The sequence below is a fragment of the Hesperophylax consimilis genome, chromosome 24 (assembly GCF_061612785.1).
Source record: "Hesperophylax consimilis isolate HC1 chromosome 24, BYU_Hcon_1.0, whole genome shotgun sequence".
NCBI lineage: Eukaryota > Metazoa > Arthropoda > Insecta > Trichoptera > Limnephilidae > Hesperophylax > Hesperophylax consimilis.
The window spans coordinates 2,942,311-2,957,420 of NC_142859.1; the positions used below are offsets into that span (position 1 = coordinate 2,942,311).

The 15,110-nt window shown below is 33.8% G+C and overlaps 1 protein-coding gene across 1 annotated transcript in view; it reads right to left on the reverse strand.

Moving 5' to 3' along the window:
• The window catches only part of LOC149411814 (opioid-binding protein/cell adhesion molecule-like), a 159,458-nt gene that overhangs the window by 37,437 nt on the left and 106,911 nt on the right, over positions 1–15,110 (reverse strand). Inside the window, exon 4 of the mRNA XM_089646247.1 lies at positions 1,109–1,286. Within this exon, the coding sequence (XP_089502373.1) occupies positions 1,109–1,286 (178 nt within the window). The remainder of the gene's footprint in view (positions 1–1,108; positions 1,287–15,110) is intronic.

The following is a 15,110-nucleotide window of genomic DNA, read 5'->3' on the forward strand; positions in this document are numbered from 1 at the left end:
GTAGTGGTACGTCACAACTCGAGTCGGACGGTGTCGGGTACAACTTAGTACACAGTACCAAGCGCTAAGGTGCTATGGTACCTTAGCCGTCGTAGAACCTACTAGACACTTCAGCCGTTGCCTAGAGGTCAATTCGAACGTCACTAGAAATTACCGCGCTATTCCTACAGGTACACCGTGGCTGCTAGAATCTTCGGCGTAACGGGCGGCAACACATTGTAGCGGTAATAACTAGAATTGCAACTTAAATCGCATTAGAATATACAAGCGAAACATTATATTTAAACATTTTGTCCGACAATTTAAGCATATTCATTTCAATTAAAAGAGTGTTGTAGTTCAACAATATTGGCGCCACGTTACTACATTTCGTGAATGCGACAAATTATTCCACCCTCCCCCCCGAGGATTCGAAAATATTCTGGTAAAATTATCTAGCACCCCTCCCCCGAGTTTTTATTGCTTACCTCTCACGTAATTTCAGAATTTTAGCATCTTATTTTGAAATCGTTTTCTGCCTAACACTAGTGCTAAGGGGAAACAGCTGTTCCTTCTTAAATTCGGTGCAATTAGTGAAGTGCCAGTGTTATCATGAGCAGTGGTGGTTTTCTCTGAAATTCGTTTGTGCGGTGAACCGCCATTAGAAAGAAGCGAAAATTTATAAATTCAAGACAACCTTGAATTAAATTAATATCAGCACATTATAAACAATACGCCATTGAAAATTTCTCCTTTAAAATCCACGCGACCGAAAAAGAGGTCGAAGAGCAACCCGGTATTCCCATTATGTGCGCTATAGAATCAGCACAAAATGCTTCATTCAAAAAATCAAAACATCACAGTTACGCTGATGGTATTATCGTATACTTGTGCAAAATTAACACTATCCTGGTGCGCAGCGAAGCATGATGTTTGAAGCTACGTGACCTCCGGAGATTGACGTATGGCATGGCCGGCTGGTATTTGGACACAGTAAGGATGCAAGTTAAATGTTATCATGTTATGTTTTGGTATTTAACATTCTATAGTAGTTGTAGTAAATCTGTGAACATTTTTGTTTTCTTACATTTCTCCAACCGTAATTCAAAGTAACTAAATAATTGTTTACCTGATTCCTCCCCTCTTGGTGTCATAGTTGAGTTGGCGTCCCTGATGCGCCCACAGCACCTGCCCGCTGGGTTGGGGCACACGTGTGATGACGCAGCGGAGCTCGATTATGGAGCCCTCCTTGTAGAACTTGTCAGATACAGACACTCCTCGTTCATCCACTATCTCCACCTTGGGCACTGCGGATAAATAAGAAAAAATACAATTTTTTAATGATATACTAATGTTAATAAGAAAAGTTCTTTTATGCATAGCTCAAAGGACATCAAATTTTTAAGCAATATGTTTTCGTCTGAAATACCCGTACAAATTGAAAATATCTCACAATTAAAAATAAATGCCGCCGATGGAAATTGAACCCGAAGCCTTCTGATTGCCGGTTAGCTACTCTAAACCATACGTCGGCTAACCCCCCCAAATATATCAATATTTACTAGTATTTCATTAAAAAAAGATTTGTTTTTTAAATACTTAGAAAAAGTAAGATATTTTATTCAATAAAAAAATAAATTATTAGGTCAGTTGAATAATTAAATTAAATAAAGAATGTGAGACACAAATGAAGGGTTTTTAAGGGGTTATTTATTAAAAATAATGTATTGCAGATATTGTTTGTCTATAAGTAGGTATAGAGTAGAGTTTCAGTTTTTAGGCAGAAGGTTAAAGGATGAACTCATACAAGTGACCATTATCGCATTTATTGCGTATTTACTATACACTCTCTTTACACAATAACATACACGATATAGTAAGCACTTCATTGGCTACAAGAGGAGAAATTTATTTAATTGAAATCCAGACGTTATTAAAAAATCAACCTTTAAAAGAAAGATTTTTTACAACAGTACAGCTTTTTAAAATGCATTTTAAATCTTAACAAAAAATGGTTTGACTTGAGGATTGAACCTTTCTACCCAGGAACTGGAGTCGACAACTCTATCAACTTCACCAAAAACTGGTCGGCTAGACATTTATTTCGTATATTAACTGCTGGAACTTAATATAATTTCAAAGAAATATATATACGTATATGTCCGAGTGTGTACGAGAAAAGTTGATAGAACACATTGTCATCGACAACGAGTCTATATGCCGAGTTTGAGCTAGAAAAAAGTGAGATTCAAATAGAAGTATTAAAAAAAATAAGATCAGACATATTTAAAAAAAATATTCCTAGTGGAACAAAATAATTAAAGTGAGGTTATATGAACTGTAACTTATTAATTAAGTAACCATTGTATTGTAATGTAGTAATTAGTTTACTAATTTAGAGAACCACTGTATTGTAAAAAAGTTATTAGTTTCATAATTTAGGTAGCCATTTTATTGTAATGAAGCAAGTAGTTAAGTATTTTTGCTGTAAGGATCTGATCCATTCATTGTACCCCTAGGAAAGGTAAATTGGAAAGATTGTCAATACATAAGATTTTGACTGTGCTATCAGTAAAAAAGATTTTGGGTTATACGCTAGAGCCGAGTGAATTTTTTCATGTTTGATCATTGACTCTATACTGACACAAAACACAAAATTTTATTGACATTCGATGACATGTTCAAGTGGCAAGATCAACCTAAAATTTACAAAACAAAAACAAATAACATACTATTTGTGGGTGAAAAACGATTTATTTTACAAGAGTTTTCCCCGAATTTGCTTTCTAAAAATGAAATTAGTTGTTTTGGGATACACAAGTCTAATAAATAGCCAATAAACTAACATCTCATTAGTTTTTAAGTAATTTTTGGTGTTTGATATTATTATTCATAAATAAGTATGGCATTCAGTTTCATGCGCTTTGCGTTTGAGAAAATTTGCGACAATATTTTTTACCAGAGTTGCAAGAGCGAGAAACAACAGTCGAACACATGCCACCATACATAATAACTATAAAAGTTACTTAAATTGTGTTTTGTGCAGAACTCCGCATAAAGAATTAATTTAAGATTAATCGCGTTACCTGAAGTCGTCATCGTAGGTCAATAAAATTTTGTATTTTTTCTCATATAATATAGGGTCAATGATTAAACGTATAAGGATTTCTAAAAACACACTCTATTATAAATTAATATCAGAGGTAAGTTATTATACACGTCACCTCCGTTTATAAAATTGGTTTGAGACTTTGAATTCCACTGCGATTTTAACAGGAGACATATTGACATTAAATTAAACCCAAGTTGGATGTGCGCCTCTATTTCCACACCACAAGAGTGTCGACTATTTGGGCGGTTTCAACATAGTTTACTGGTAGAACTACATTCTTCACATCCCCACCGATAGTTATTTGTCTAAGTCCTTAAACAGTGCCGGCAGCAATTCTGACGACTATTTTTTCAGCTATTTTTTTAAAGTGTAAACCACATTAGAACCTAAACGCGTGCTCTCAACTGTAAACCAGTATAATACTGACATATTAGAGAAGTTATAATTTGATTGATTCTGAATTTAGTGTAGCAGTTAAGTAATGTTTTTTCGTTTATTAGAAATTTTAATTTGGCATATAATTTCGAAAAAAATATCACACGTCTGAAAAAAAATTGTTGTGTACTACTGTTGAGAGGCTACATATTGTAAAAAATAAATTTACATGGGTAGTATAGAGTTCTTTCCCACCTTCCTCTTCCCATATCCTTCCCTTCCCTACTGCTTTCAGCCTGACAATATACTCAAATTGTGGATTCTTAGAAATTAGACGTAGATAGTAATTTTCCACTTTTTTCACAATTTAACAAAGAAGTGTCGAAATTCTGCGTTAAAGGCTAGAAAAATAGGTTGTTGGGTAATTTTCAAAATATCATGTAGACAGTATCCTTTTTCTTGTTTTGTAGTTTAAGTGCAAAATTTCATTATCCTCGAAATAAAATTGTTGATATATAAACAAATCAAATTCACGCCACCCGCCCGGCGTCCGACACAGAAATTCTTCATATTAATTTTTTTTTTCTTTATGTCCGGGTTAAATCTTCCCCACAGGAAAAACTAAACCTTTCCACAAATTATCATCTAGGCAATCCACATTATACAAGTGCATTATATAAGCAAAATAAATACAAAACAATACAAGATCAACAATACGTCAACTCACCAGAGATCAAATGAGAAAATAATTCACCGACTCCAGATATTTTCATATCAGAGGGTTTGGCTCGGTAGAAATCCTAACTGGACCTATATCCTTCTGATCCCTCAACATAAATATTTAAAAAATCTTTCGTAATCCTACATGTATTCAAAATAACTGATTTTTGCATTTTTGTATATAAATTTTTTGATAGATCTAATACTCACATACTTTTCGCAGGATTTGGAATTTGCAATAACGCTGCTAGTAATTCACGCGCTAATGTAAAAAGGACTAGTAATTCGTAAGCAGATTTTATTTTTTTTATTAAATCTTAATAATGATGAGCGAGGTGTCTGAAAACCTAAACAATTTTGAAATGGCGACGCCCACGTCCCTCCCCACGCTCCTCACAATAGGTTTGTTTCTCTCACCCTTAAGTTTCTGTCTACTGATTTGTATGTCTATGGTTTTAACAGGTAAAACAATTTTCATTATTATCATTATTCCTCTTATTTTTAAAGTAGAGTGTGTAAAATTTCAGAAATCTCTATATAAAACGGTACATTTCCATAAAAAACGCCGCGCCGTCCACAAGAGACATTCTTCTTTTTACATGTATAATATATCGACTACCATAATACGGACATGTGTCTAGTGTGGTAGTCGAAAAGCATGTAAAAACAGCATACAAATATATTTTACGAAAACTGAAAGAAAAAAAAAAATAAAAAAATATATATATATTTATATATGAAAAGAACTATTATGCTTAGCCCCGTAGTCTTTATTAACTTTGATGAGATGTTTGTATTTTTTAATTTCCACAGTAATTAGGCGTTCTCGATGCGTTTTGGGTCTACCCAAGACTTCCCAGGAACAAATCCAAAGTCACTTGCTTATGCGATTGCCGGTTTGAATAAAATGTTCATCAATGGCCGATTGGTCAGGATAGCCGAGTTTATACGCTTGAAAGTGTTCTGATATCCTATTGGATATCCGTCTGGCCCAAAGATATTAGAAGAACGAGATGTGCTATGAGCAGTTCGTACTGAGTGGAATTGTTTTGCCGAGTGTCGCCGGTTTTGTTCACCAATACTACTGCACACCTTCGCTTGCGCTAAGGTATCTGCACTACTATATAGAACAGATTTCTGTGCGTACACGTCCCGATACCGTTCAAAGTACCCTAATTAGGTAGTACTCCGGCTACGGTCCGGCGGCCAACATAGCATATCTCGTTCTTCTAATATCTTTGGTCTGGCCTATATAAACCTTGTCAAATCGTGAAAAGTTATAGAAACAAATGCATATTATAAATATTCAATAAAATGAGGTATTACATAGTGTGTTTATAATTTAATATAAATGTAACTTATTTTGTGTGCAAATGGCACGTCCCTGCCACCCAAGCGTCAACTTCCCCGAGCGTAACTTAATCTTCGAGATGTACTGGAAGTTTTTTGCACTACTCGTCGTAGAATATCTGCTTTTCCAATCTTTACAAAAATCACGAACGATCTGTCAGTACATCAGTCTTACTTGACTTTGGAGAGTTTTCCGTTGTGTAATTTCTGTCGTATCACTGGAAGCAATTGATTGGAAAAATTGTAATTTAAATATTTGCTTATTGTTGTTTTTGATGACTGTGTTTAAACAACCGACGCTTTTTTTTAAATACATCATAATACTTTTATGATTTTGGACCTTTGAGGAGAAAACAAAATTCAATCGTCTTTTATTATTTTATTTATTATATATTATTACTGTAAAATAATACATTACAAAATAATAAGTTATAATATATTATTCCCAGTGAGTTTACAAAACTCATTTTGCGAAACACAACATTATATTGAAGACAAGACAACATAGATACATTAAAATAAATAAACGCAGAAGTTATTTTGGAGTTCCAAAGAAAGAATATGTCAGTCATTAATAAAACTGCTGAAGAAATAGCTTTTAAGAGCTTTTGCCAATGTTTTTTTGTTCTTTGTCGGAAGTTTCGGATTACTAGGTAATGAGTTATATTGCTTTTGTGCAATCATTATTTACAGTCTTATTATTTAAATATAAATGATACCCACAAATGATACAGTAGCAAACCTAATATTTAATAAATAAGCTAGCCGTTTAGAGGGTTATCGAACAAATCGGTATAGTTTATAAACTTGAAATAAGGACTTAATAATGAAAACTAGGTTAAATATGTAATTTAGGGTAATTTAGGCTTTGATGCCAACTTTTTCACCAGTTTTGATAACTAAGGTTGAGTTGTTTAACAGAATTTAAATAATTCATCACATTTAAATAAAGTTCTGTGGGAGTTATTACTATTCAATTACTGTTATTTTCCAAGTATCGTGAAGCTACCTGCCAATGATGAAATAGTAAAATATTTTTTACAGATCTTGAAAGTTGATCGATTGTTTTAATTCTGTGAAACAATCCGTCTTTAAAATCACTTTTCACACGTGTTTTTGATTTGTCATTGTTTCGAATCTTCAGAGTATAGGGCTATGAAGATAAGAACAAACTTTTACCTAAGCTAAGAGAAGAATATAGGGAAAATGCCACAGAATTTCTAGCGAAGTTAAAACTTATTTCTTCGAAATAAAATGAAAGTCATAACCGTACTTTAACTATCAGTTCAAGAGTAAAAAGTAATTCATAAGTGTTTCCAGTATTTAATTGTTTTTTTTTTCTATATTTTTTTTCACAGGAAAACAACAAAAAATGTTTAAATTACAATCTTTTGTACAATTTTCGAAGGTTATTTCTCTGTAAATATAGTTCTATAATATTTTCACAATCATAGGGTAAATAATAATTTTCATGTTATGATAATTTTCCACTCTGGTTATTATAATTTACCTACATTTTTCGCCTCCTATCACATAATATTTCCGTTAGTATTATGACTGAGCAAATTTATTAACAGGATTATTAAGTAGAATTTCACTATTAGCAGTTTATTCTACCAAAATTGAGCTTTTTACCACCCGCAACATCATCCGCTAATATGTAAATTGATATTATGAGTGAGCGTTTCATAATATTTTCTTAATTTCTAAATTCGTAAAGCACCCTTGGGGTAATATTTCAGAAAAAAACATTGTTGTGTTATTTTGACTCTGTGTTCATTATTAAAATTTTCAACAGGTCACAAACAATTTATTTTGATTCTAACTTTCTTTAATTTAATTCTGTTTGTGAAAACATTCTCGTAAGCAAATGTTTATTAGTTAATTTTCAAGAAGTAAGTTTTTTATGGAGATGAAAGAAAAACAAAAAGGAAAATTTGTTATTTATTGTTGCCTAAATGATGTAACCTTAAGATATATTGTCCATTAAAATTAGTCCCCCGGGCGGTGCCCGATATAAATTAGGGAAAAGTAGGTTTAAAGGTAAAATCAGGGTAGATACAGCATATATAATGTATGTCCATGGCACAGATATAGATGGCACTAGATTGTTTGTAACATATAAAGCAAGACCTCTATTTTAACAGCCTGGTGGAGTAAAAAAAATAAAAATATGTATTCCGCTCCCAACCGTAAAAACTGCTGAAGAATATCACACAAGGGTCCCAACTGCTCCTATGTGTTGGCAGACAGTAAGACTGACATCCTTAATCAAGATATGTTCTGAGGCTGAAGGTGGTAGTGAAGGGAAGGAGACATGTAAGAGGAAGGTGAGTTGGTACCCGGCCATTCCGATACGGTCATCAAGCGCGGCTAAAGCCATTTAAAGCAACGTTTTAAATCTGAATGATGGTCTTGCATCAGGGCAATACTGAGAGTATTCTGGAAGTATTCTGAAAAGTGTCTCAGTTATACTATTCATTATTTTAAATTAATAAATCGTGAAATAACACAAATTTATCAGATACAATTTAATTGCGCAAGGCGGGAATTGAACACGCGACCTTCGGATCGCTAGTCGAAAGCCTTACATCTAGACCAAGGCTGCCCAACCCCAGGCCCGCGGGCCATAATGTGGCCCGCGAACGAATTATAAGTGGCCCACGTGAACCATTTTCAAAAAACCCGCCAATCCGCCAATTTGAAAAAGTGTCGCGGGCCTGCGGTAAAACAAACAATGCCGCTTGCGCGCGGTCACCAGTGTTGCCAACGAAGGCGATTTATCGCTATTTGGGCTACTCAGACCGAGAATCAGCGACTAAAAAATCTAACCTGTTGAACTTACTTTTTAAACAAAAATACACCGGTTTTGATATAGTATCTTTTGCGTCCGAAATGGAATCTTGTAGCCACCCCCCCCCTCCCTCCATGGATTTCGAAAAATTGTTGTGGGGAATCACATATGATGATTTTGGGTGCGCGGAATTTTTTCTCAGCGAAGTTCCGTAACAACCCCCCCCCCACCCCCCCATGGATTTCAAATATTTGGTGGGTTTTTTTTTTTTTTTTTTATATTAACTCCACACAGGAGGCCCTGAAGAAAATAATTTCCCTCAGGGCCTATGTCATCTTTGGGGATGCTGTGTGGAGGGTCTTTTTGTGGAGAGGAAGGAGTGAACATGGGTCTTGAAGAGTCCCATGTTGTAGGAGGGAGGAAACACAGAGGCCGGCAGTTCGTTCCACAGCCGAGCTGTTGAACTTAAGAACGAATCGTAGAAGCGACCCGTTCTCATGTGACAAGTGTCAACCGTGTACAAATGTTGGGCACGCGTTTGGCGTGTATCCCGACTACGCACCGGTGCCGAAGGGATCAATGACGCTAGTTCCTCAGAGCATCTTCCATTGTAATACCGATAGAACAAGGACAGCATACCTACCTGACGCCTGTGCTCTAAAGATTGCAGTCCGTTTGTTAAGATTGGGGAATCTATCAAACGGACCGCCCGTTTCTGCACAGAGTCAAGGGTTTTTTTCAGGTATTTAGGGTGCACTCATTTTGAATTTTTTTTGTGAGGAATTATGTTTTATAGAAATTCTCTAACAACCCCCCCCCCCCCCCATGGAAATAGGAACCGTCAGGTATTCAGTGGCCCGCCAGTGATTCTAAATCGTCAATTTGGCCCAACTGTTAAAAAGGTTGGGCAGCCTTGATCTAGACCATGGATGCTGTTGAATAAGAGATTAAACTAAAAACTTGCAATTGGAAAATGTTTAATTTAAAACGCGTGCACGACGAGGTCTAGCGTTAAGCAATTTGTAAATCTCTCCTCTCTTGTCAGGCGTCTGGGGTTCAATTCCTCTGCTAGCTAAATCCTCCTTTACTGCACAATCAATAGTTTTCGCTAATACTGATTATAGAAGGATTATTTTGAAAAATATTTTCACATTATTCATAACCCTGGAATATGTACATTTTTTGTCTTGTTTTGTGATTTTTTTCCTAGCAAATGTCTAATCTGTATGATTTTATATCATCAAAGATTTTGACGTTAATTCACCTAGGCCTTTAAAATTGTCTTTACACGGGTATTTGCGCCTACGGGCATAATTTCTTGTCGTTGACAACTTCCTTATCTCAGTTTAAAAATAATACAATCTGAGATTGTTCTTGAAGTATCTACTTAGGACTTACACGTGGCGAGACTTCCTTCCGAGGGCGGTATTAAAGTTCCGGAGTTTCTGAACTTCAGACTTTAAAAAATGTTTGAAAAGCTTAATTTTGATTTTAAAGTATAAGTAGAAACTGAGATTATGTGAAAGTTTTGATTTTCTTTTTATATTCAAGTGTTATTATCTGACGAAACAATATCATAAGCCAGTAGAATTTTAAAAGAACTCTTAATTTTTTTTAAAAGAAAGTAAGATTTTTTTGTAATGTGAATACCGGACAAGAGTATCAACGGCTCCCAACGTCCGGAGCCAGTGAGACAATGCCATACCCAATTGGGGTATGTTGAGAGGCTCAAGGTAGTGAGTAGGTGAAGGAGATGGGGAGTGGGGAGATGGGGAAGAACCTGGCCATTCAGATTTGGTCACCAAACACGGTGTGTGATCGCAATAAGCGAATCAAGAGTCGACTGCAAAATATTAATTCTGAACTTTGAAGTGAATTGATTAACGAAGAAATCTGACTTACCCCTTTGATGTTCTTCAAGGATGTTGATAATTGGTTTCACTCACAGGAGATATGATTTATTTCACGCACGGGCTTCCATAACATCCAAGTTAAGTTAAGATACGAAAGACACTGAGATAACCGAATATGTTCACTGCACAGGCCTTCTACCCTGAGTTGATATCAATAACAGCACTGAATACAAATAGATGTTCATCAAACAGGCTCCATCAATAAACTGGTTTGACAGTCACTTTTATTGTTGGAAAATGTCAAAAAAACACGTGGGTATAGTCAGATAATGATAGGTACTTGTAGGTAAAATAGGATGAGAAAAATTGCAAGGAAAATGTTTATGGAAAATTAATAGTTGAGTCAACACAGCTAAAGCCATTTTAAGCATTTAATATATTAAAAAAATATTGATTTAAAAAAGATAGATTTAACCTTAAAAGGTAACGATAATTGTTAGAAAAAAATGTTAGGTAACATATTATTATTATCGGTTGTGTTTAATTAAAAGAAAAATTATTACAATTTATTATACTAAGGGATGGTTTCATGATAGCGTAAGATAGAATTTTAAAACAAAATATTGGTATAGCCGGTTTAGAACTAGGTTTAAATTCAACCGAAGTTTTATTATGTTCTTATTTTTACAATTAAAATAAGGGTGGGGCAGAAAAATTATTAAATAAATTTCGAGATATTTTTTCAGAAAAATTAAGGAGATTTAATAAATATAAAGTAGGTACATTTGAAATTAATCAGTTTAGTTATTTTTAATATTTTGATTTCAAATTATTTTTTAGTTTTATGACGATAAGTTTCTAACCTTTCAGATATTTTATTTATTTTAGTTTGTTAAACTTGAAAAATTTGTTATCCTTGGAATAAACTGACAATAAATGAACAATATTAACTTTCTCTAAGAATTTTTTTAATTTTTCTAAAAGCAAAAGAAAATAATTCTGGTTATCCCGCTGTGGTGAAAAGTTTAAAAATTTAAATCGTAAGCAATTATTGAACCGCCCTTTCCGAAGTTGGTCCTCATTCTTTTGATAGGAAAAAGTTTTATGAGATCTTAAATTAGCCAACCCTGAAAAATAATTCGATTAAATTTTAGAAAAAATTGAAATATCTTTTTGTCGATTTCATATTCAAATTATTATTCCATTTTATTGATTATATTATTTCTTCTATTTGTTATAAAATTATGGATCATGTCAACATTTTACTACTTATACTGTAAAAGCCCTACAGGCGTAAAATGAATACTATAAATAAATACTTATTTAAAAGTATACTTAAAATAACTTTTCGCTCTTTCGTAGATAGCGCTAATTTAATTATTTTAGGAAAAACAATTTTTACAAGCTATATTTTAAAATATTAAGATGAACTATTTATTTCTGCCCATACATACGCAATTCGAACGTGAATAAATAGTTTTGTCCGTGTACAAACATAATTAATTCAAGATAGGCATACAAACAAAATATTGTATCGGTGATTCAAACCATTATTGTATTTTTTTATTGTTTTTCAATGTAATACGTTATGCTAAAGAAACATTCTATAAAAACAAAATTGATGAATGTAATAATGATTCACGTAAACTCTGGCAGATCATAAATGAAATAACTAATGCTAAAGCCTCACATAATGACAATAGCATTAAGGAATTAAACATTGATGAGATTCCCACATCTTTTACAGAACACCCGGGCAAACTTCTTGACTTTATAAACAACTATTTTTGCAATATAGGCTCAAACTTAGCAAATAAAATTAAACAAAATTCAATTAGTACTATCGAAAATACAGTGAGGATTGACGATGTAAATCAAGAAAACAGCCTCAATATTGTCAAGATAACAAGTGATGAAATAAGAAATATTATAGCCTCCCTAAATATAAATACTTCATCGGGAAATGAACTGATATCAAGCAAATCAATTAAATATCTACAAAATGAGTTAATCCACCCACTGACGTATCTTATAAATCTGTCAATATCAAATGGTATTTTTCCTGCTTGTCTTAAAATTGCTACGATCATTCCAATATATAAAAACGGTCCCAAAAATGATGTATCAAACTATCGACCAATTAGTATTTTAACTACACTATCAAAAATATTAGAAAAAGTTATAAAAAAACAAATGCTTACATTTTTGGATTCTAATAAAATATTATCATCTACGCAGTATGGTTTTAGGGAAAACCTGGGTACTGGTGACGCTATAGCTAATGTAACAAATACAATTATTAGAAAATTGGATGAAGGCAAAAAATGCCTAGCAGTTTTCATTGATCTTCAAAAAGCTTTCGATACCATTGACCACGAAATACTGTATTTAAAACTAAAAAAAAATGGAATAACCGAAACAACCCTAAACCTACTTAGAAGTTACTTAACGGGAAGAGAACAATTTGTACAAATTGGTAAAAGAAGGAGCAAAACTCTACGAATTAAGTACGGTGTCCCCCAGGGAAGCGTATTAGGACCTATACTATTTCTAATTTACATAAATGACCTTATGAATCTTCCCATCAAAGGAAACATAATGAGCTTTGCAGATGACACTGTAATTTTATTCCATGAACAAGATTGGACAAGCACATATAAGGAGGCTGAACATGGCCTAACTGTTCTTCAAAACTGGCTTAAAGCAAACTCCCTTACATTAAATGTGAATAAAACCAAATATTTAATTTTCTCCAAAAACAAAAGAGGACAACCAATGAATGAGCATATACTCAAACTACATGAATGTCCAAAAAAATTTCCTCAATGTTCCTGCTCGATTATAACTCAAACCAAAAGCATAAAATATCTTGGTATTGAAATTGACGATAAACTACACTGGGATTCACACATTGATCGAACTTCAAAAAAGTTAACTAAACTCATCTACTTCTTCAAAAAATTACGGAACATTTTGTCAGCTAGGGATTTAAAGAGAGTTTACTATGCTTTATGCCACTCCAAATTGGAATATGGAATAATAGGATGGGGCTCAGCAGTATCAAAACATATAAAACAGCTGAAGGTAACTCAGAATTGCATCATAAAGACCATACTAAAGGTTCCTATAAGGACGTCAACAACAGAAATTTTTAAACAATTTGACGTTCCAAGCATACAGAAAATCTATGCCAAAAACATTTTGGTACAACACCTCAAAAATAATTCTCAGGAAAACACCTCACATACTCATAAAACCAGAGCCAAACAAACAGAGATACTAACTATACCAAAGTGTAACTCTACCTTTGGACAAAGAAGCTCTGAATTTTTAGCAGTAAAGGTATCAAACTCCCACTTAGTATCAAACAAATCACAACAAAAAACAAAAACTGCATTAAGAACATTAAATCTTGGCTTAAGGAATTACCGGAAAAAGAACTTACTAGCATATTTAAAACATCGTCGTAGAAGTTTCTGGAAACCCTTACCCAAAACATGGAGTCATACCATAGAAGTCGCTGAATAACTTATCCAAAACCTAGTCCCCCTCAGCACAGGATCTCCTAGTGAGGAGGACTATGAATATAATCAACATCTATTTTATATATATATATTCTTATAAAATTGTATTTGTATACCTTTCTTGAATGAATTAAGTTTATGTACGGACAAGAACATTTATTCATATTCATATTGTGTATGGAATTGGTGATTCAATCCATTATTTTATTTGTATCCTTTCTTGAAAGAATTGTAACGTTACAAATGAATCAGAGATTCAATCTAATATTGTATTTACAAGTCTTTCTTGAAAGAGTTGAGTTTGTGTAAGGACAAAACCATTGCGTTTCATATTGCGTACGTATCGGTTGGTCAATCATTTTATTTATATACCCTTCTCCAAAAAATTTAGGTTTTATACGGACAAAATCATTTATTCTTATTGATGTTGCTTATCATATTGCGTATGTATCGGTGATTTTATCCAACATTGTATTTGTATGCCTTTCTTGAAAGAATTGAGTTTGTACAAGACGAACCTATTGATTCATAATAATATTGCGTATGCACGGGTGCAAACACAAATTCAACTCATATATTTTAAAGCATGTACCTATGTATAAGTATACCCTTAATATATATATTTTTATACGATCGTGTAGATGCTTCTTATAAAAATATGCTGACTATTCCAGTGACTGAAAAAGTAGTCAGCTATAAAAATAATACGAGCCATTCAATGGCATTTTTAATAAAAAGTTCCTTCGTGGACAACATTATTTTTGAAGTGAAACTTCTTTACGCGCGTCATGCATTTTCGAGGACCGGAGTAAAACCGACTCATGACCGTCACGAACAACCGTGATCATTTGGTGGTGGGGGTACGGGACCCTCACTACCACTCACCGTTCACTGACGCTCTCTCACCGTAGTCGCTTACTGAGGTGATGGAGCCACTGACGAACGTTCTCTCTGTCTCTCTCTCTTCTCTCTTTTCCTCTCTCTCTAGCCAATGACGCCACGCCAGGAATCAGCTACTTGCTTCGTGTACTGCGCGGTGAGTGTAATACGAGTGAAATACGTATTTGATTGTGGTTTTTTCGATTTGGAACAAAGTTTTAGTGTCAAAAATGAGTAGTGAGAAGAATAGATAGAAGTGAGAAAAACATTCGTGGCACAAGAGGGAATATCCCCTGAAAATCACCAAAGAAGAAGATAGTCTGATTCACACAGTGATGACATTAACGTAAGGTAAACAAAACCAAGAAGAGTGGATAAATATCTCACAAAATAGTATTGTTGTTGTAAAAGCATGATAGGATTGTTTAACATATTGGCGAGATTATACTAACAGTGAAATATGATGTAGGGATGTCGTGCCTACAACCGAAGCGTGTGTAAACAAGCGTCGACTGGGAATACTA